The 12,857-nt window shown below is 40.6% G+C and overlaps 1 protein-coding gene and 1 long non-coding RNA gene across 7 annotated transcripts in view; one reads left to right on the forward strand and one right to left on the reverse strand.

Moving 5' to 3' along the window:
* LOC146859984 (uncharacterized) overlaps positions 1 to 12,857 on the forward strand; it is a 566,738-nt gene that overhangs the window by 532,303 nt on the left and 21,578 nt on the right. The window lies entirely within an intron of this gene.
* Positions 1 to 12,857, reverse strand: part of MINDY2 (MINDY lysine 48 deubiquitinase 2) — a 522,239-nt gene that overhangs the window by 12,019 nt on the left and 497,363 nt on the right. The window contains exon 7 of the mRNA XM_085643751.1: positions 5,202 to 5,375. Within this exon, the coding sequence (XP_085499877.1) occupies positions 5,202 to 5,375 (174 nt within the window). The remainder of the gene's footprint in view (positions 1 to 5,201; positions 5,376 to 12,857) is intronic.

Here is a 12,857-nt window from a genome sequence, read left to right on the forward strand (position 1 = left end):
AATTTCCATCCAACTGATTATCATTTTGCCTCAATAGGCCACAAAGATATATGTAATAATTCTCTAGAGGCATTTGTTCATTAAAGTGGTCAGCCTTCTCTTTGTGCCTTCTTTAGGATGGAAAAAATATAGGTTCAATACTTAAGACAAATTCACAATGCAAATATATTCAGCATAAGTGTGTGCGCTTTAATCAGAAGCGATAATGGTACCAAGACCTTCTCAGAATTTCACTGATAGTTCAGCAATATAATACATTGTTAACAGATATGTCGTATAGAAAGGTTAAACCCTTTATTCAAGATGCATTAGGATAAATGAGTCTAAAGAACAAAATGCGACCTGGGGTAATATGTTTGATGGGGACTACAATAAACTCCAGAAAGAAATCAAGCTGGAATTAAAAACTGATTGAGGTACTGTGAATCTGAGGATCACATGGTGTTTAAACAACACTATATAAGTAAAAAAAAGTCTAGAAAGTATATAAAAATAAATTGGGAAAATTAATGTGTGAGACTAATACAGCAAGCAACAACGGAATGTTTTGGCAGTAAGTTCAATTAAAAAACAATTGCCTGAGAGTATAGGACAAGAAAAGAGAAAGGGTGCCATACCTTTCTGGAAGCTTTACCGGAGGCAATATAGAAGGTTCACAATGATGAGCCCAAAAGACATCTGGGGATTCATTTTACGTTTGAATAAGCAGACATACAATTTAATTAAACACCAGTATTAAAGAAAGCTGGTTGAATTGCAGTTCTACTCTAGCTTTATCAATCTTGGGGGTGCCGCCCTAATTAAGATGTCGGTGTTGTCTATTTTTAAGTTTAATGTTTATGGCAACCCAGTACATTCTGTATGACCAAAAGTTTTTAAAAAGTTAAAAGCATACTCTCCTGATTCATTTGGTGGGAACAATGTTCCCCTATTGTCATTACGCACATTAAACTTGTTGCACTTGGAAGGTTGCCTTGGATTACCAAATATAAATGAGTACTACTTTTCTACGCCATGGCTCCAGATTTAAGAAGTTACATGTGTATCAAATGAGGTTTGATAATAATCTCCTGTTGGACACTGGTATATTCCATATAGGTACCTTATATATGCGCAGGTATCATTGCAACCTTTCACCTATATTCTTCCCTACATTACATAAATAACGGTTCTTAGGCACTGACCTTTTACCTAGATACGACACTGCATTCAGAACGCGGGTTTTCCCTGGTTCGATTCTCATACATTATGCATGAGGCTTCTTGAAAGCACAGCAGGACTGACTTCTCCTGTATAATATCTCTGTATAAAGTTCAGGCCCAACGTCATCCTTCAGGCCGACACAGGAAGGTAGGATACCTGGGGAAAACTATGGGTATATATACAGCACATCTTGCTTAGGAAGGGAGAGGAGACCGAGACTTCCCGGCTGACACACTGACCAGAGACGCTGAGGTTCCTGCATGCCGATGCTCCAGCTATCAGTGGTCTAACATCCCTAACGGGGTGTCCAATTCGAGACCGGGACGGGGTCCCATATTCTCTCATTCTCAGGTAATGGGGTTGACTAGAACCTAGAGGGATTCTTGGCATAGCACCTACACAGATGCTAGCTACATTTAGGTACATCTAGTTAGGGAGGCATCGTAGTAGTACACACTTTTATCATGTGTTTTATGTACATGTATATATTCATGATTTCTGCAAGAAAGTAGAACTATACCATCCTTTTACTTTCGTAGTATTGCTAATCCTATATCTCTGCTACTGTCTAATGGTTGTTGCAGATCATCTGTTCTACACTAGAACAACTGTTCAATACTTATTGAAAATGCCCAGCCTGTTTATTCTGTGAATCTCTGTGAGACAAAATAAGTACGCACGAGTGACTGAGCGAAAGGTATTTTATTGTTTCCACGATTCATGGGTTGTCATGTTCTGAGGTTGCCAGAATCTATTCTCTCCCCAATAAAAGGAGATTCTAGTGGCACTGTGAGCTACCTAATACAGATAGGCTAACGTATCCGGTGGGGGTGCACAGAATCAGTCTACCACCAATCCCACAGTTTGTTATCCAAACGCGCAGATCCTGTATAGGAACTACACGACAATACCCTGGCAGAATTTAAATTGAATAATATTTTGTGTTTGTCTAAATTACTTATAAAATTGCTCCATCATTTTTGTCAACTTTGAATCAAGATTCGAGGATTAAGTTGTTGCAGCAGTACAGGTTACCGAAAAAGAAATAACTAGATGGCAGAAGTTATGCATTGTTAAAAAAACAGATTTTGTTGCTGAAGGTGGAAACACAGGCCTGCATTTGAGGAAATATTTACAAGCCTGGGAGAATGGCTCTAGTGGTAATTTTCCAAAATACTTTATGTCCAAAAGACTAACCTAGTCTCTATTGATGCAGCTGAGGAATTGTACATACTCAAATAGCTTAAAAGTGGGAGAAGGAAACACAAAAAGGCATTAACAATAGAATCCTGCAAAAGCATTGCGTTTCCACACAATTGGTGAAGCAAATAACTGACGATTGGCTTTCTTTACAACATGGCTTAGATACAGAACTGCTGCATTGATCAGAAAATTAAGTTTAATTGGTTTAGCTGTTTTGCAAGGGAAGGGGAAAACGGGTTGCATTTAGCATGTCTGCCCAACCAACACAAAATTCTGCGGAGAAATCTTTTTATATAGAGTGTCTAAATAGGATGCACCTCTTAGCCATGATCCAAAGATTGTATTAGTTGGATAGTGGGCCTCCTTAGATTTTTTAACTGAACATGAAAAGCGATGAATCAACATTTCCATGTTAGTAGCAAGATCACGGATGACAAACTACTGGCAACCACAGCAAACTCTACAATGTCCTGAATGGTATGCAAAATGGTTCTTGACAAAGACATCCTATTTAGCCAGAAATGGTGGCAGTAAAAACTAAAAAAATAAAAAAGAAATGCTATGGAATGATTTTATACGAGAATCTAACTAGTTATTATCTTGAGTAGGAGGAATGCATATATCAGGACTGGACTTCCAGTTTTGAAGTTCAAATGTAAAGGTTGAATTTGATGGATTGTAATTTAGAACTTCCTGGCAAATAAAACTAACTTTTCAAACATGATTTATTAAACTTACATGGAATCCAAGAAGAGGTATCTTGTATCAACTAGATCTTGAACTTCTCCCACAATCAGCCATATGATAAGTGGTTTGAAGCGATGTTGTGGATCTGAGCTGGGCTCTATTCCTGCAGTTCTGTAGTGACAAAATCTGAGGTCGCTGGTAGAACTATTACAGCCATCATTAAAATGGTCTTACTTTGTTAGGCTCCTATGTCCTAGAGCGGGTCAAGATACTGTGTAAAATGCAGAAAGTCAAACTGAATCATATTGGTTTATTTCCTTCAACAGAGCCATCTATAAAATAAACTGTAAAAAAGCATTCTTGTCATACTAAGGAAATAATGAGTCCCCTGATTATTTACATAGTTTCCTTGGTTTGCTCTGGCTCAATGGGTTATTACACTTCAGAACCTGGGCTGTTAAGTGAAGGGGATTCAGCCCCTTTAAAAAGACAAATAATGGTCCTTGAATGTGTGGTTTGGGTGACTTGAGGAGTAGCCACCATCTTTTGCCTACCTGTTTTTATTTCTGCAACCAATGAGATGAGTTCTCCGCCAACTATTCTTTGTTCAAAAACTCTTACAAGACAGTGTTTGCCATCTTGGCGAAAATGGAAATTGTATGGTAGGAATCCCGCTTGGACGTTTACTGTATGCAGCTCATTAGGCTACTTTTAAATGAAGGTCTTAGAATCAATATGTATTAGTAGCTTCAAAATATGAATTGTGTTCTTATGCTAGACTAAGTTCCGATGTAACCATTTTAAATATATTACAGTAATCTTTATGTAGTAGCCCCTGTCAAACGTCAATTCAGTTATTCATGCCTGCAGAATGGACAACGTGCTTAAATAAATAGATAAACTTACAAAATAATTTGAAAGCATTTGGTTTTGAGATGAATGAATGAAATGAAATGAATGAAAAGAGCATTTGTAAAGCGCGATGGCTACCCTGAGGCGTCCCAGCGCTATATACAGCTGTGTGTGCGTAAGACGAAGAGGGGACCTAATCTGATGTATTAAACAGCAGCGTTTTTGCCCCTCTCGAAAAGATAGATGATTAGATTCTGAGCGTAGGTGAAGGGGGAGAGAGTTCCAGAGTTTGAACGAGTTGTAAGAAAACAGCCGGCCGCCGGATCTGGCTCTCTTAATTTTTTGGCACCGTGGTCAGGAACATGGAAGCCGATCTGAGTTGTCTAGTGGGAAAGTGGGGAGAGATCAGGGAGTGGTTGATGGTGGCGCCCGTTTTCCAGAAGGCGCGATGAGCAATACATAGGCTCTTAAAGGATATTTCTTTCCCTGATTGGAAGCCAGTGAAGCTTCCTTAGTTCTGATTTTACTGACAGATGGCGCGGAATCTGCAGAAGAGTTCGTGCTGCACAGTTCTGAATGACCTGAAGCTTATTGAGAGTAGCCTGGGGGGCCCCCCAGATAGAGGGCATTCCCAAAATCTAGACGAGATAATATGAGGCCTTGGGTCATGATTTGTCTGGCTTTAAAGGGAAGTAGGGGAAGGATTTTTCAGATGAGCCTAAATATGCAGACACAGGTAGCTGAAAGTTGAACTAGACAACAGTTGCATCATGGAGCATAGGTTTATATTTAGTAATATAACAGTGACTAGGGTATATCTAAGTGACAGTTGCACCGTCAGTGGGGGTATAAAAGGAATAGTCCTCTCAAAGAGGGCCTTTTTAGACCCACACAGGTTAGAATTATCTTTAATTTGCCAAATATATTGAAACATAGTATACTGCATTGTTAACATCTCAAATTCAACCTCTCTTCTCTTAGTCTGTACTAAGAATGTATTTTGCAATTAAGTGGTCAACTGCAAGATCATATGCAGAGCTGCTTGCAAACCAATACAGTACAATAAACAAACAAAACTTACAACCCAAAATCTGTAAAGTATTCAGTCATGACATCAAGCAACAAAATTATGTCTAGTATGTGGACAAGAGTAGCAAACGTTTTTAACAAGTTCAGTCACAGACCTATTTGTGAATATCCTTTAAATTACACTGGAATCGAGGTGCTTAAAATATGGCGGTGGGTGGTATAATTACCTGGTCTATCTGGTCTAGTTGTCCTTCATAAACAGCATCTGGGTTTGATGGTGGTCTCAGATGGAAATCAGCATCACAGAAATTTCCATCCCCATCTACATTGTGTAAACTTTCCCAGACAATCTTCTCCTCCGTAATAAATCCCTGGTCTGTAACCAGCAGGTAAAGTTGGTCCTAAACAGAAATAACACATAAGAATGATTACATACTTTACCCTAGTTAAATAGCAAATGTTTGTCATGTGAGTTTTATTTATTTAGCTGACGAGCTTTTGAGTTGAAATCCAACACTGAGTTCACTAAGCATGCTCAGCCACCAATAAAGGCTTTTCCAGATTACCTGCAACTCATTTACAAGCAGTAAAGTGCCAACAGCAGCACTCCTATGAAACAGGCTCCTGGTAGAGATTTGTAATACAGACATATCAAAACCCAACCAAGCCTTCTGGAGAGAAAGTTACATTGTAATCTCCTTCCTGCCTCTTATGTGGAACAGGCATATCTCTAAATGTTATGTACAGGGTGAACATCCTTACAGTTTACATACTACTTCTGTGCTATGGTAACAAATTCTTAATCTGGTGCTCCATCACAATAATCATTTTTGCCAAGTGACATACCCTAATGTCCCCATTTTCTTATCTACGTGGCACAACATCAATGGTGAAAATAATCTGGGAGTGAAAACTACAATTGTTGAAAAGCAAGGACACCTAAGGTAGGTCCAAGCGAGCCAGATTCATGCAACATTTTAGAATATCCAAAAAGGGTACATTTACATACCATTAATCTAAACTGAACTCAGTTGAAATCAATTACATTATTCTGTTATCTTGATCATCTGTCATGGATCCAGCCAGGCACTACATTACTAATAAACTGGGGGAATCATACGTGAAGTTGGTCATCTAGATTTTCTGCTGGAGGCCTACTCTTACTAAGCTTAGGTCGACAGATAAGTATGGACAAAGACGCTTAGGAGTTACAAATCACTCCCTTTCGGAATACCCTCTGTATTTCTGCTGGTTTTTCCAACCGGATCTGGCTGCCTGATTATCGACGCAATTTAGATTATTATATGTTCGACACCACAGGAATTTTGCGTTACAGTCTCTTAGATATAATGCCTTGAAAAAGCCCTGGCTTGCAGGCCGCAGGGGGGCAAAACACGTGTTGGCTGTGCCTAACAACAATATTGTTTTGTAACAAGCACAAAAGACTCTGAATAAACATGGAGATACAACTAGTTCTCCTCCTCTCCTTTACTAGACTTGGAGTGACGCCAATAACTGAATTGTATACGATTGAACCCTTATAAATATCAATACTTGTCCTGGTACCTTCTCTTCTTCCCCAGCTTCCTCGATTTACTCATCTGACATGATTCACATGTATATTGGTTAACTTAACTGATATCAAGCCCCTGATGATTCCAATACATAGGCTTCTCAGCATAGTTTGGTCACACTGAGTACCAGTTCAGAAGTAGACATACAATATAGAGCTTAAAGAATGAAAACACCTTTACTGCGATTTCAGTATTATTGGTAGTTCTCCCCCTTTTCAAAACTGGGTGGGACTCCTGGAAAAAACAGATGCTTTGACTCTAATTTTGTTGTGTTTGCATAAGGGCCAGAGCAAGGGACCGCTTCATGCATCCCAAAACACGTTTCACAAACACAATAAATTTGGGTCTACCATGAACAGTTGGGGCCCTGATTAATCTTTATGAGAGGATGGCAGGGTGTGTGTCGTGAAGGAGAGAGATCAACAGCTGAAATTAGCAGATACATCATAAATCTTCTATTTTCTTTACTCTTTTGTGCTGTTTTCGTAGTTGTCAACTGACTTACTACAGATTCCGCAGTCCCAAAATGCTGAAAGGAATAGAGAGCATATTACAGCTGAGGCTTCGAGCAAAAAAAAGGCTTGAAGAACTTCCTGGCCAAAAAGCTGCACCTTTGCAGGACGGTGCATTTAGTAGTATTGCTTACAAGAGGAATACTGGTCTGACATTTCTGCAACTGGTACAATTCTTTTAAACAATCTCAAAAGACACTTTAATTTTAGTGTAATGAAAATTAAGACACAAAGGTGGTTTAGTACCTCCTTTACAAGAAGCGTCCTTATTATGGTGAGTTCACTCAGCTGAGGAACACACAGGGACCCAGCTAAAAAAAAATTGAAGTTATTTCCTGGTTAAGATGAATTTACATTCAAAATGGAGACATTAATAAAAGGAACTTCTTTCAGCAGAATGTTGTCTTTCCATGCAAACCAAGAATGAATCCTTGCGGAAGAGAGCTTTAAGCTCACCAATCCCTCTAGCGTAATACCAAAGAATGTCTTGTTCTGTGTTAGCTCAATGACACAAAGTACATTGGGTACAAATCGTTTGGGCATTAAAATAAGGAGGAGTATTTCTAACTGAAGGGTGCAAATGAATTAGGCAATTAAAGTGTCTTCGTTACCCTCTTTCTCGAAGAAAACGTTTAACGGTCTATTGAAACAACAGCAGAGAGCTCATGTGTGCAGCTATGAACAAGGGTACTCAAATTAGCTAAATTGGAGTCTTCCAGCTTACAATTACGAACAATACACATTACAAAAAAGCACAAAAAAAAGTGACAATACAACTTCTATTGTTAATAATGCGCAATAATAAAAAATAATTTTCTGTTACAGAAACTTGCTACTTCTACGCATGCTTAGGTAGGATATACATTTTGTTGGCAAATTAGTCATCTCTCAATCGTTACACAAACTACATCAGCAACGCTCCTACATGTTTCCTTAAGGATAGTTTATACTAACTTAGATAGCCTGTGAAAGCTTTCATGACAATTTACTGTCCCCCTTCTTAATCATGCCTTCTTTCTTAACAACCAGTCATTGACATTATCTTCTTCTACTCCCTTACTGACACTGAAATCTCTTGCAGATTTCCATTGCAAATTAGTCACCACCTTCTTTACTGTCTGTCCATTCACCCACGTACACAAGTTCTGACTGGGAAACCAAGGGATTCCGTTACTACCTGATTCTCGCCCCTTTAGAGAAGAAAAAAGTGATAAACCCTTTACTGAATGGAGTGTTATGATACATGGGCAAAACAACTTTTTGTATTCCTTTAGCAACGGGAGCCCATTGTCCAATCACAACTGGACGCTTTCTATGAACTAGTGATTTATCCTTTCAACCAAGCAGTTTGCCTAAGCCTGAATAATGCCACCGATATGGTCTGTGTTCACATTTTCAATTATTTTGACGATAAAACATTTAGGGCCATATGTAGGTAGCTTCACATTTACCGACTCACAAATACCGCATTTTACCGATTCGGTATTTATGAATCGGTAAATGTGATGTAGGTAATTAATCGGTAAAATGTACTGAATCGGAAAGGGTCGGTAAATATAAATCGGTATTTACCGATTCGGTAATGAGGCATACCTTCCCATTGATTCCTATGGGCCAGGAGGCCCATAGGAATGAATGGGAAGCCAGTTACCATTACCGAATCGGTAAATACAGAATCGGTAATGGGGGAGGCAGTATCATGGGTGGCAGGGTGTCACATTGACACCCTGTTGCACCCCTGATTCGTCCATGTGTGCACATGTGGCGCACATACATGCCCTAAGGGCATGTATGTCTGCCACATGGCACATTCACATCTGCAAAATATCACGTTTTGCAAGGTATTCGGTATTTATCACCAACATATATTTGGTGGTAAATATCGATTTCTAATTCCTACTCATCACTCATTAGAGTGTTTCCTACATATCATTTCAGGATTCGGTATTTACCGAATCGGTAATTTTACCGATTCGGTAAATTACTGAATCCTGAAATATGCCCCCTACATATCAAATAGCTAAATACCGGTCGGTAACGGGATATTTACCGAATTTAGGCCGTTACCGACCGGTATTTAGCTACCTACATATGGCCCTTAGTGTGGTAGTCTACCAATATCAATATGTTTGGCTCTCTAGAGCCCAACCTGTCAGCGGGACCTAAAATATCTATTGCAACGCTTTCCCACAGCGCCACGTTTTGTCAGGAGATTCTTTGCATCTCACCGAAGGTTTTAGTCTACCTGCTCAAGCATAGCAATTCTTCAAAACATCATCCACTACCAAGCAGTCCACCAAAAGACTATCTCAACATCCTTTTGTCAGCTGCGACCAGGGTGTCCCTCAACTGCAATTTTGATTATTCGTGCCCTAAATGTCTACAGTGGCACTAACGGACTATGGCTTAACTTGTCCCCATGTATGCTCAATTCATCTTAGTTTATAGCATATTTTTACTATAGTATATCTTTACATCTCTTCCTAATGTCTCTGTATGGTGCTCACGCTGAGATACATATGAATTAAGAGTTTGTACAGGTTTCTTCTATTTGCTTTCTAATGGGTCACCTGTTGCTTCTTTATGATCATAGTAGGATTTCAAATTTCTTTGACAAGTGGTTGTTCGTACGCCTTAATGTGTGAGCATGACAATTATCTAAGAGTGTGCCACTATCTTTTTTTTTTTATAAACAAGTTTTTATTATTTTACGTGATACAACAGAAAAACAGTGAGCCTGTCGAACCATCAACATACAAGAGCACTGCCTGAGAGCGCACCACCTCTCCGCCCCCCTCCCGAAATCCCTCCCCCCCCGGACCACATGTTCATAATACATTACCTAACCATTTCCCCCAGACCCTTCGATACTTTTTGTGCCAGCCCCGCGCCTGGTAGAGAGTCCGTTCCTGTGCCGCACACCAGTCCACTCCGGTGCTCCACTTGGCCAAACTAGGCGGTTGTGGTTGCTTCCAGGGTGCCACTATCTTTTATGGTCCAGTTGACACCATACAATTATGTGAGTATTACTAGAAAGGGGATATGGCTCCACCCACACGTTGGGAGCAAGGAGTGCATCTTTTGATTGGGCAGACATTGCATGCTTTCACAAAAAAGTGCCTTACCTCCACAGTGGTGATCATTTTGTTTATCCAGCTGCCTGAGCTTAAACGTTTAGGGGAACACAAATGACACTGTAATGCTACTAAAGTGTCTTAGCTAACTACTAAAATGTATGTTTTTTTTCTCTGGCAGCAGCACAGATGGGAGAAGGGAAGTCATTAACCTACATGGATTTTTAGATCTGGCTTGACAGTGCATCTGTCACATGACCTTTTAACCTACACCAATATTATTCTACAGTTCTTTGCTTCCAGATATTACATATAAATACATATTCATTCCTATGCTATTTGCTTGTATTGCTTTACATTACCATACAACATTCTTATAAAGCCAGTCCTACTGACATTGCCAATGCTTGTTTCGTCTTTATTTTCCGCAGTCTTTCTTTTTTGCCTTTGGGTTGTGTATTTTTCTCTTTTTCCCTACTGCCATGCACCAGCTCAAATTAAGCACTGCCCCAAGTTCGTCCATTTTTTGGCCATTGTAATCCAATACTCTGGTTGAACTGCTCCATTTATTTATAGCAGTTCTTGATGAACCACAAATCATACGATTAAAATGTCACAGTGCTTTGCAAATAACAATACTAGCACAGTGAGATCCAAAAAGGTTATGAGGTAGGCGTAAGAAATATATCAACACAGTATGGCTGCTCCTATACAAAAAGGGTAAGCTCCCCGAGTCACTGTTGTGTGAACCCGGAGAAAAATGAAAAAAAGTTTTAAAATATAACTGGGATGCACACTGTGAGAGGTGCTCGCTGACTGCAGCATTGTATTGTCACACAAACTATATTAAACAGGATTGACTGATTTTATTAATCATGATACAGTTAATTAAAACCTTTACATGATAAAAAAAAAGTGAAGATAGCAAAAGAGAACAAATAAAAAACCAGGTGCGCAGTCAAAGAACTATTTTAAAAAATATAATGAAAAGCTATTATATTATCAGCGCCATCATAATTGCCCGGCGTGCTTCGGGGTTAGCCCTCTTAAAGTTGCGCAGAAAGGCTGGAATGACAGGTTAAAGAAGGGCAAATGTCAGTGGATAGTATCTGCTATACCAGCTGGATGCTCATACAGATAGACGACACCATTGCCATTGGTCTATTTCAGCATTGTCCATAACAGTATAACGAACGTGGTTAAAGTGGCAAAGCATGGAGAGTGCAACAGAATATGTAACAAGCATTTGCAATGCAATAGGACTCGCATTTATGCGAGTTTGAGCTATTGGCATTATAAATGACAATGCCTTTTATTTATGTTTTTGTTTTTAAAACATAAATAAAAAGCATTGTCATTTACAATGCTAATAGCTTAAACTCTCACAAAGGCGAGACCTATTCGAGTGTCCACTAGATGCCAGAAATTTTTTAGTTGCCATTTTTAATCAGGGTGGGGGCTGCCCAAAACGGGCATGCCAATGCCCCCATTCCCCTGCCAAAATGAGCCTTTGTGCTGGGGGGCAGATGGGGGTAGTAGCCTCCAATCTGCCCCCCTCAGGCAAAAATCCCACTATACGGCAGGCATTTTTTTGGGGCAATTTGTTTGAGGGTGGGGCTGCCCAAAACGGACATGCCAGTGCCCCCACCCCCCCCCCCCTGTAACAATTACAGTTTTTCAGTCCCCCCCCCCCCCGGGGAGCAGAAAGCCCAATAGACGCCAGGAATTTTTTTGTTGGCATTTTTAATTAGGGTGGGGGCTGCCCAAAATGGGCAAATGCCCCAACTCTCCCCCTGCAACAATTACAGTCTTTCTGCCCCCCAGAGGGGGCAAAAAGCCCAGTAGACGCCAGGGATTATTTTTTTGCCAGTTTGAATTAGGGGTTGTGTCTGCCCAAAACAGGCATGCCAATGCCCTTACCTAGGGGGCAGAGGTCCCCCCCCCCCCCGAGGGGCAGAAAGCCCACTAGAAACCAGGTTTTTTTTTTATTCATGTAGGGGTGCGGGCTGCCCAAAATGGGCATGACAATACCTCCCCAGAGAATTTCCAGTCTTTCCGCTCCCCCGCCACCCCCCCACCCCCCCTTGGGGAGCAGAAAGCCCACTAGGGCACCAGCGATTACACTGGCTTTTTATGCTTGGGAGTGGGGGCTGCCAATGCCCCCACCCTCCTAAAAAATAGCCAGTCTTTCTGCCCCCATTGGGGACATATTGGGGCAAACCCCCCCCCACACCCCAATCCCCCCGCAGGGCGGCAGAAAGCCCACCGGGCACAGACTTGTTTTTAGCAATGTGCCGACCTGTGGACTTTGGGCCCTACCGCAGCCGGCACATAGGGAAACCTAGCAAACTTGTACGTTTTTGAAAGCTAGACGCTAAGGGGAATCCAGGATGGGGTAACTTGTGTGCCTCTCACCAGGTTCTGTTACCCAGAATCCCTTGCAAACCTCAAAATTTGTCAAAACAAACATTTTCCTCACATTTCTGTGGAGGAAAGTTCTGGAATCTGCGTGGATCCACAAAATTCCACCTACCACACATTCCCCAAAGTCTTCAGAGAAAAATGGTACCTCACTTGTGTGGGTAGACCTAGTGCCCGCGACAGGAAACTGCCCAAAACTCAACATGAACACACCACATTTTCACAGAGAATCCCCTGCAAACCTCAAATTTTGTTGGAAAAATCTATTTTTTCTCACATTTCTGTGTGGGAAAGTTGTAGGA

Source organism: Triturus cristatus, chromosome 3_1, assembly GCF_964204655.1.
Source record: "Triturus cristatus chromosome 3_1, aTriCri1.1, whole genome shotgun sequence".
Taxonomy (NCBI): Eukaryota; Metazoa; Chordata; class Amphibia; order Caudata; family Salamandridae; genus Triturus; species Triturus cristatus.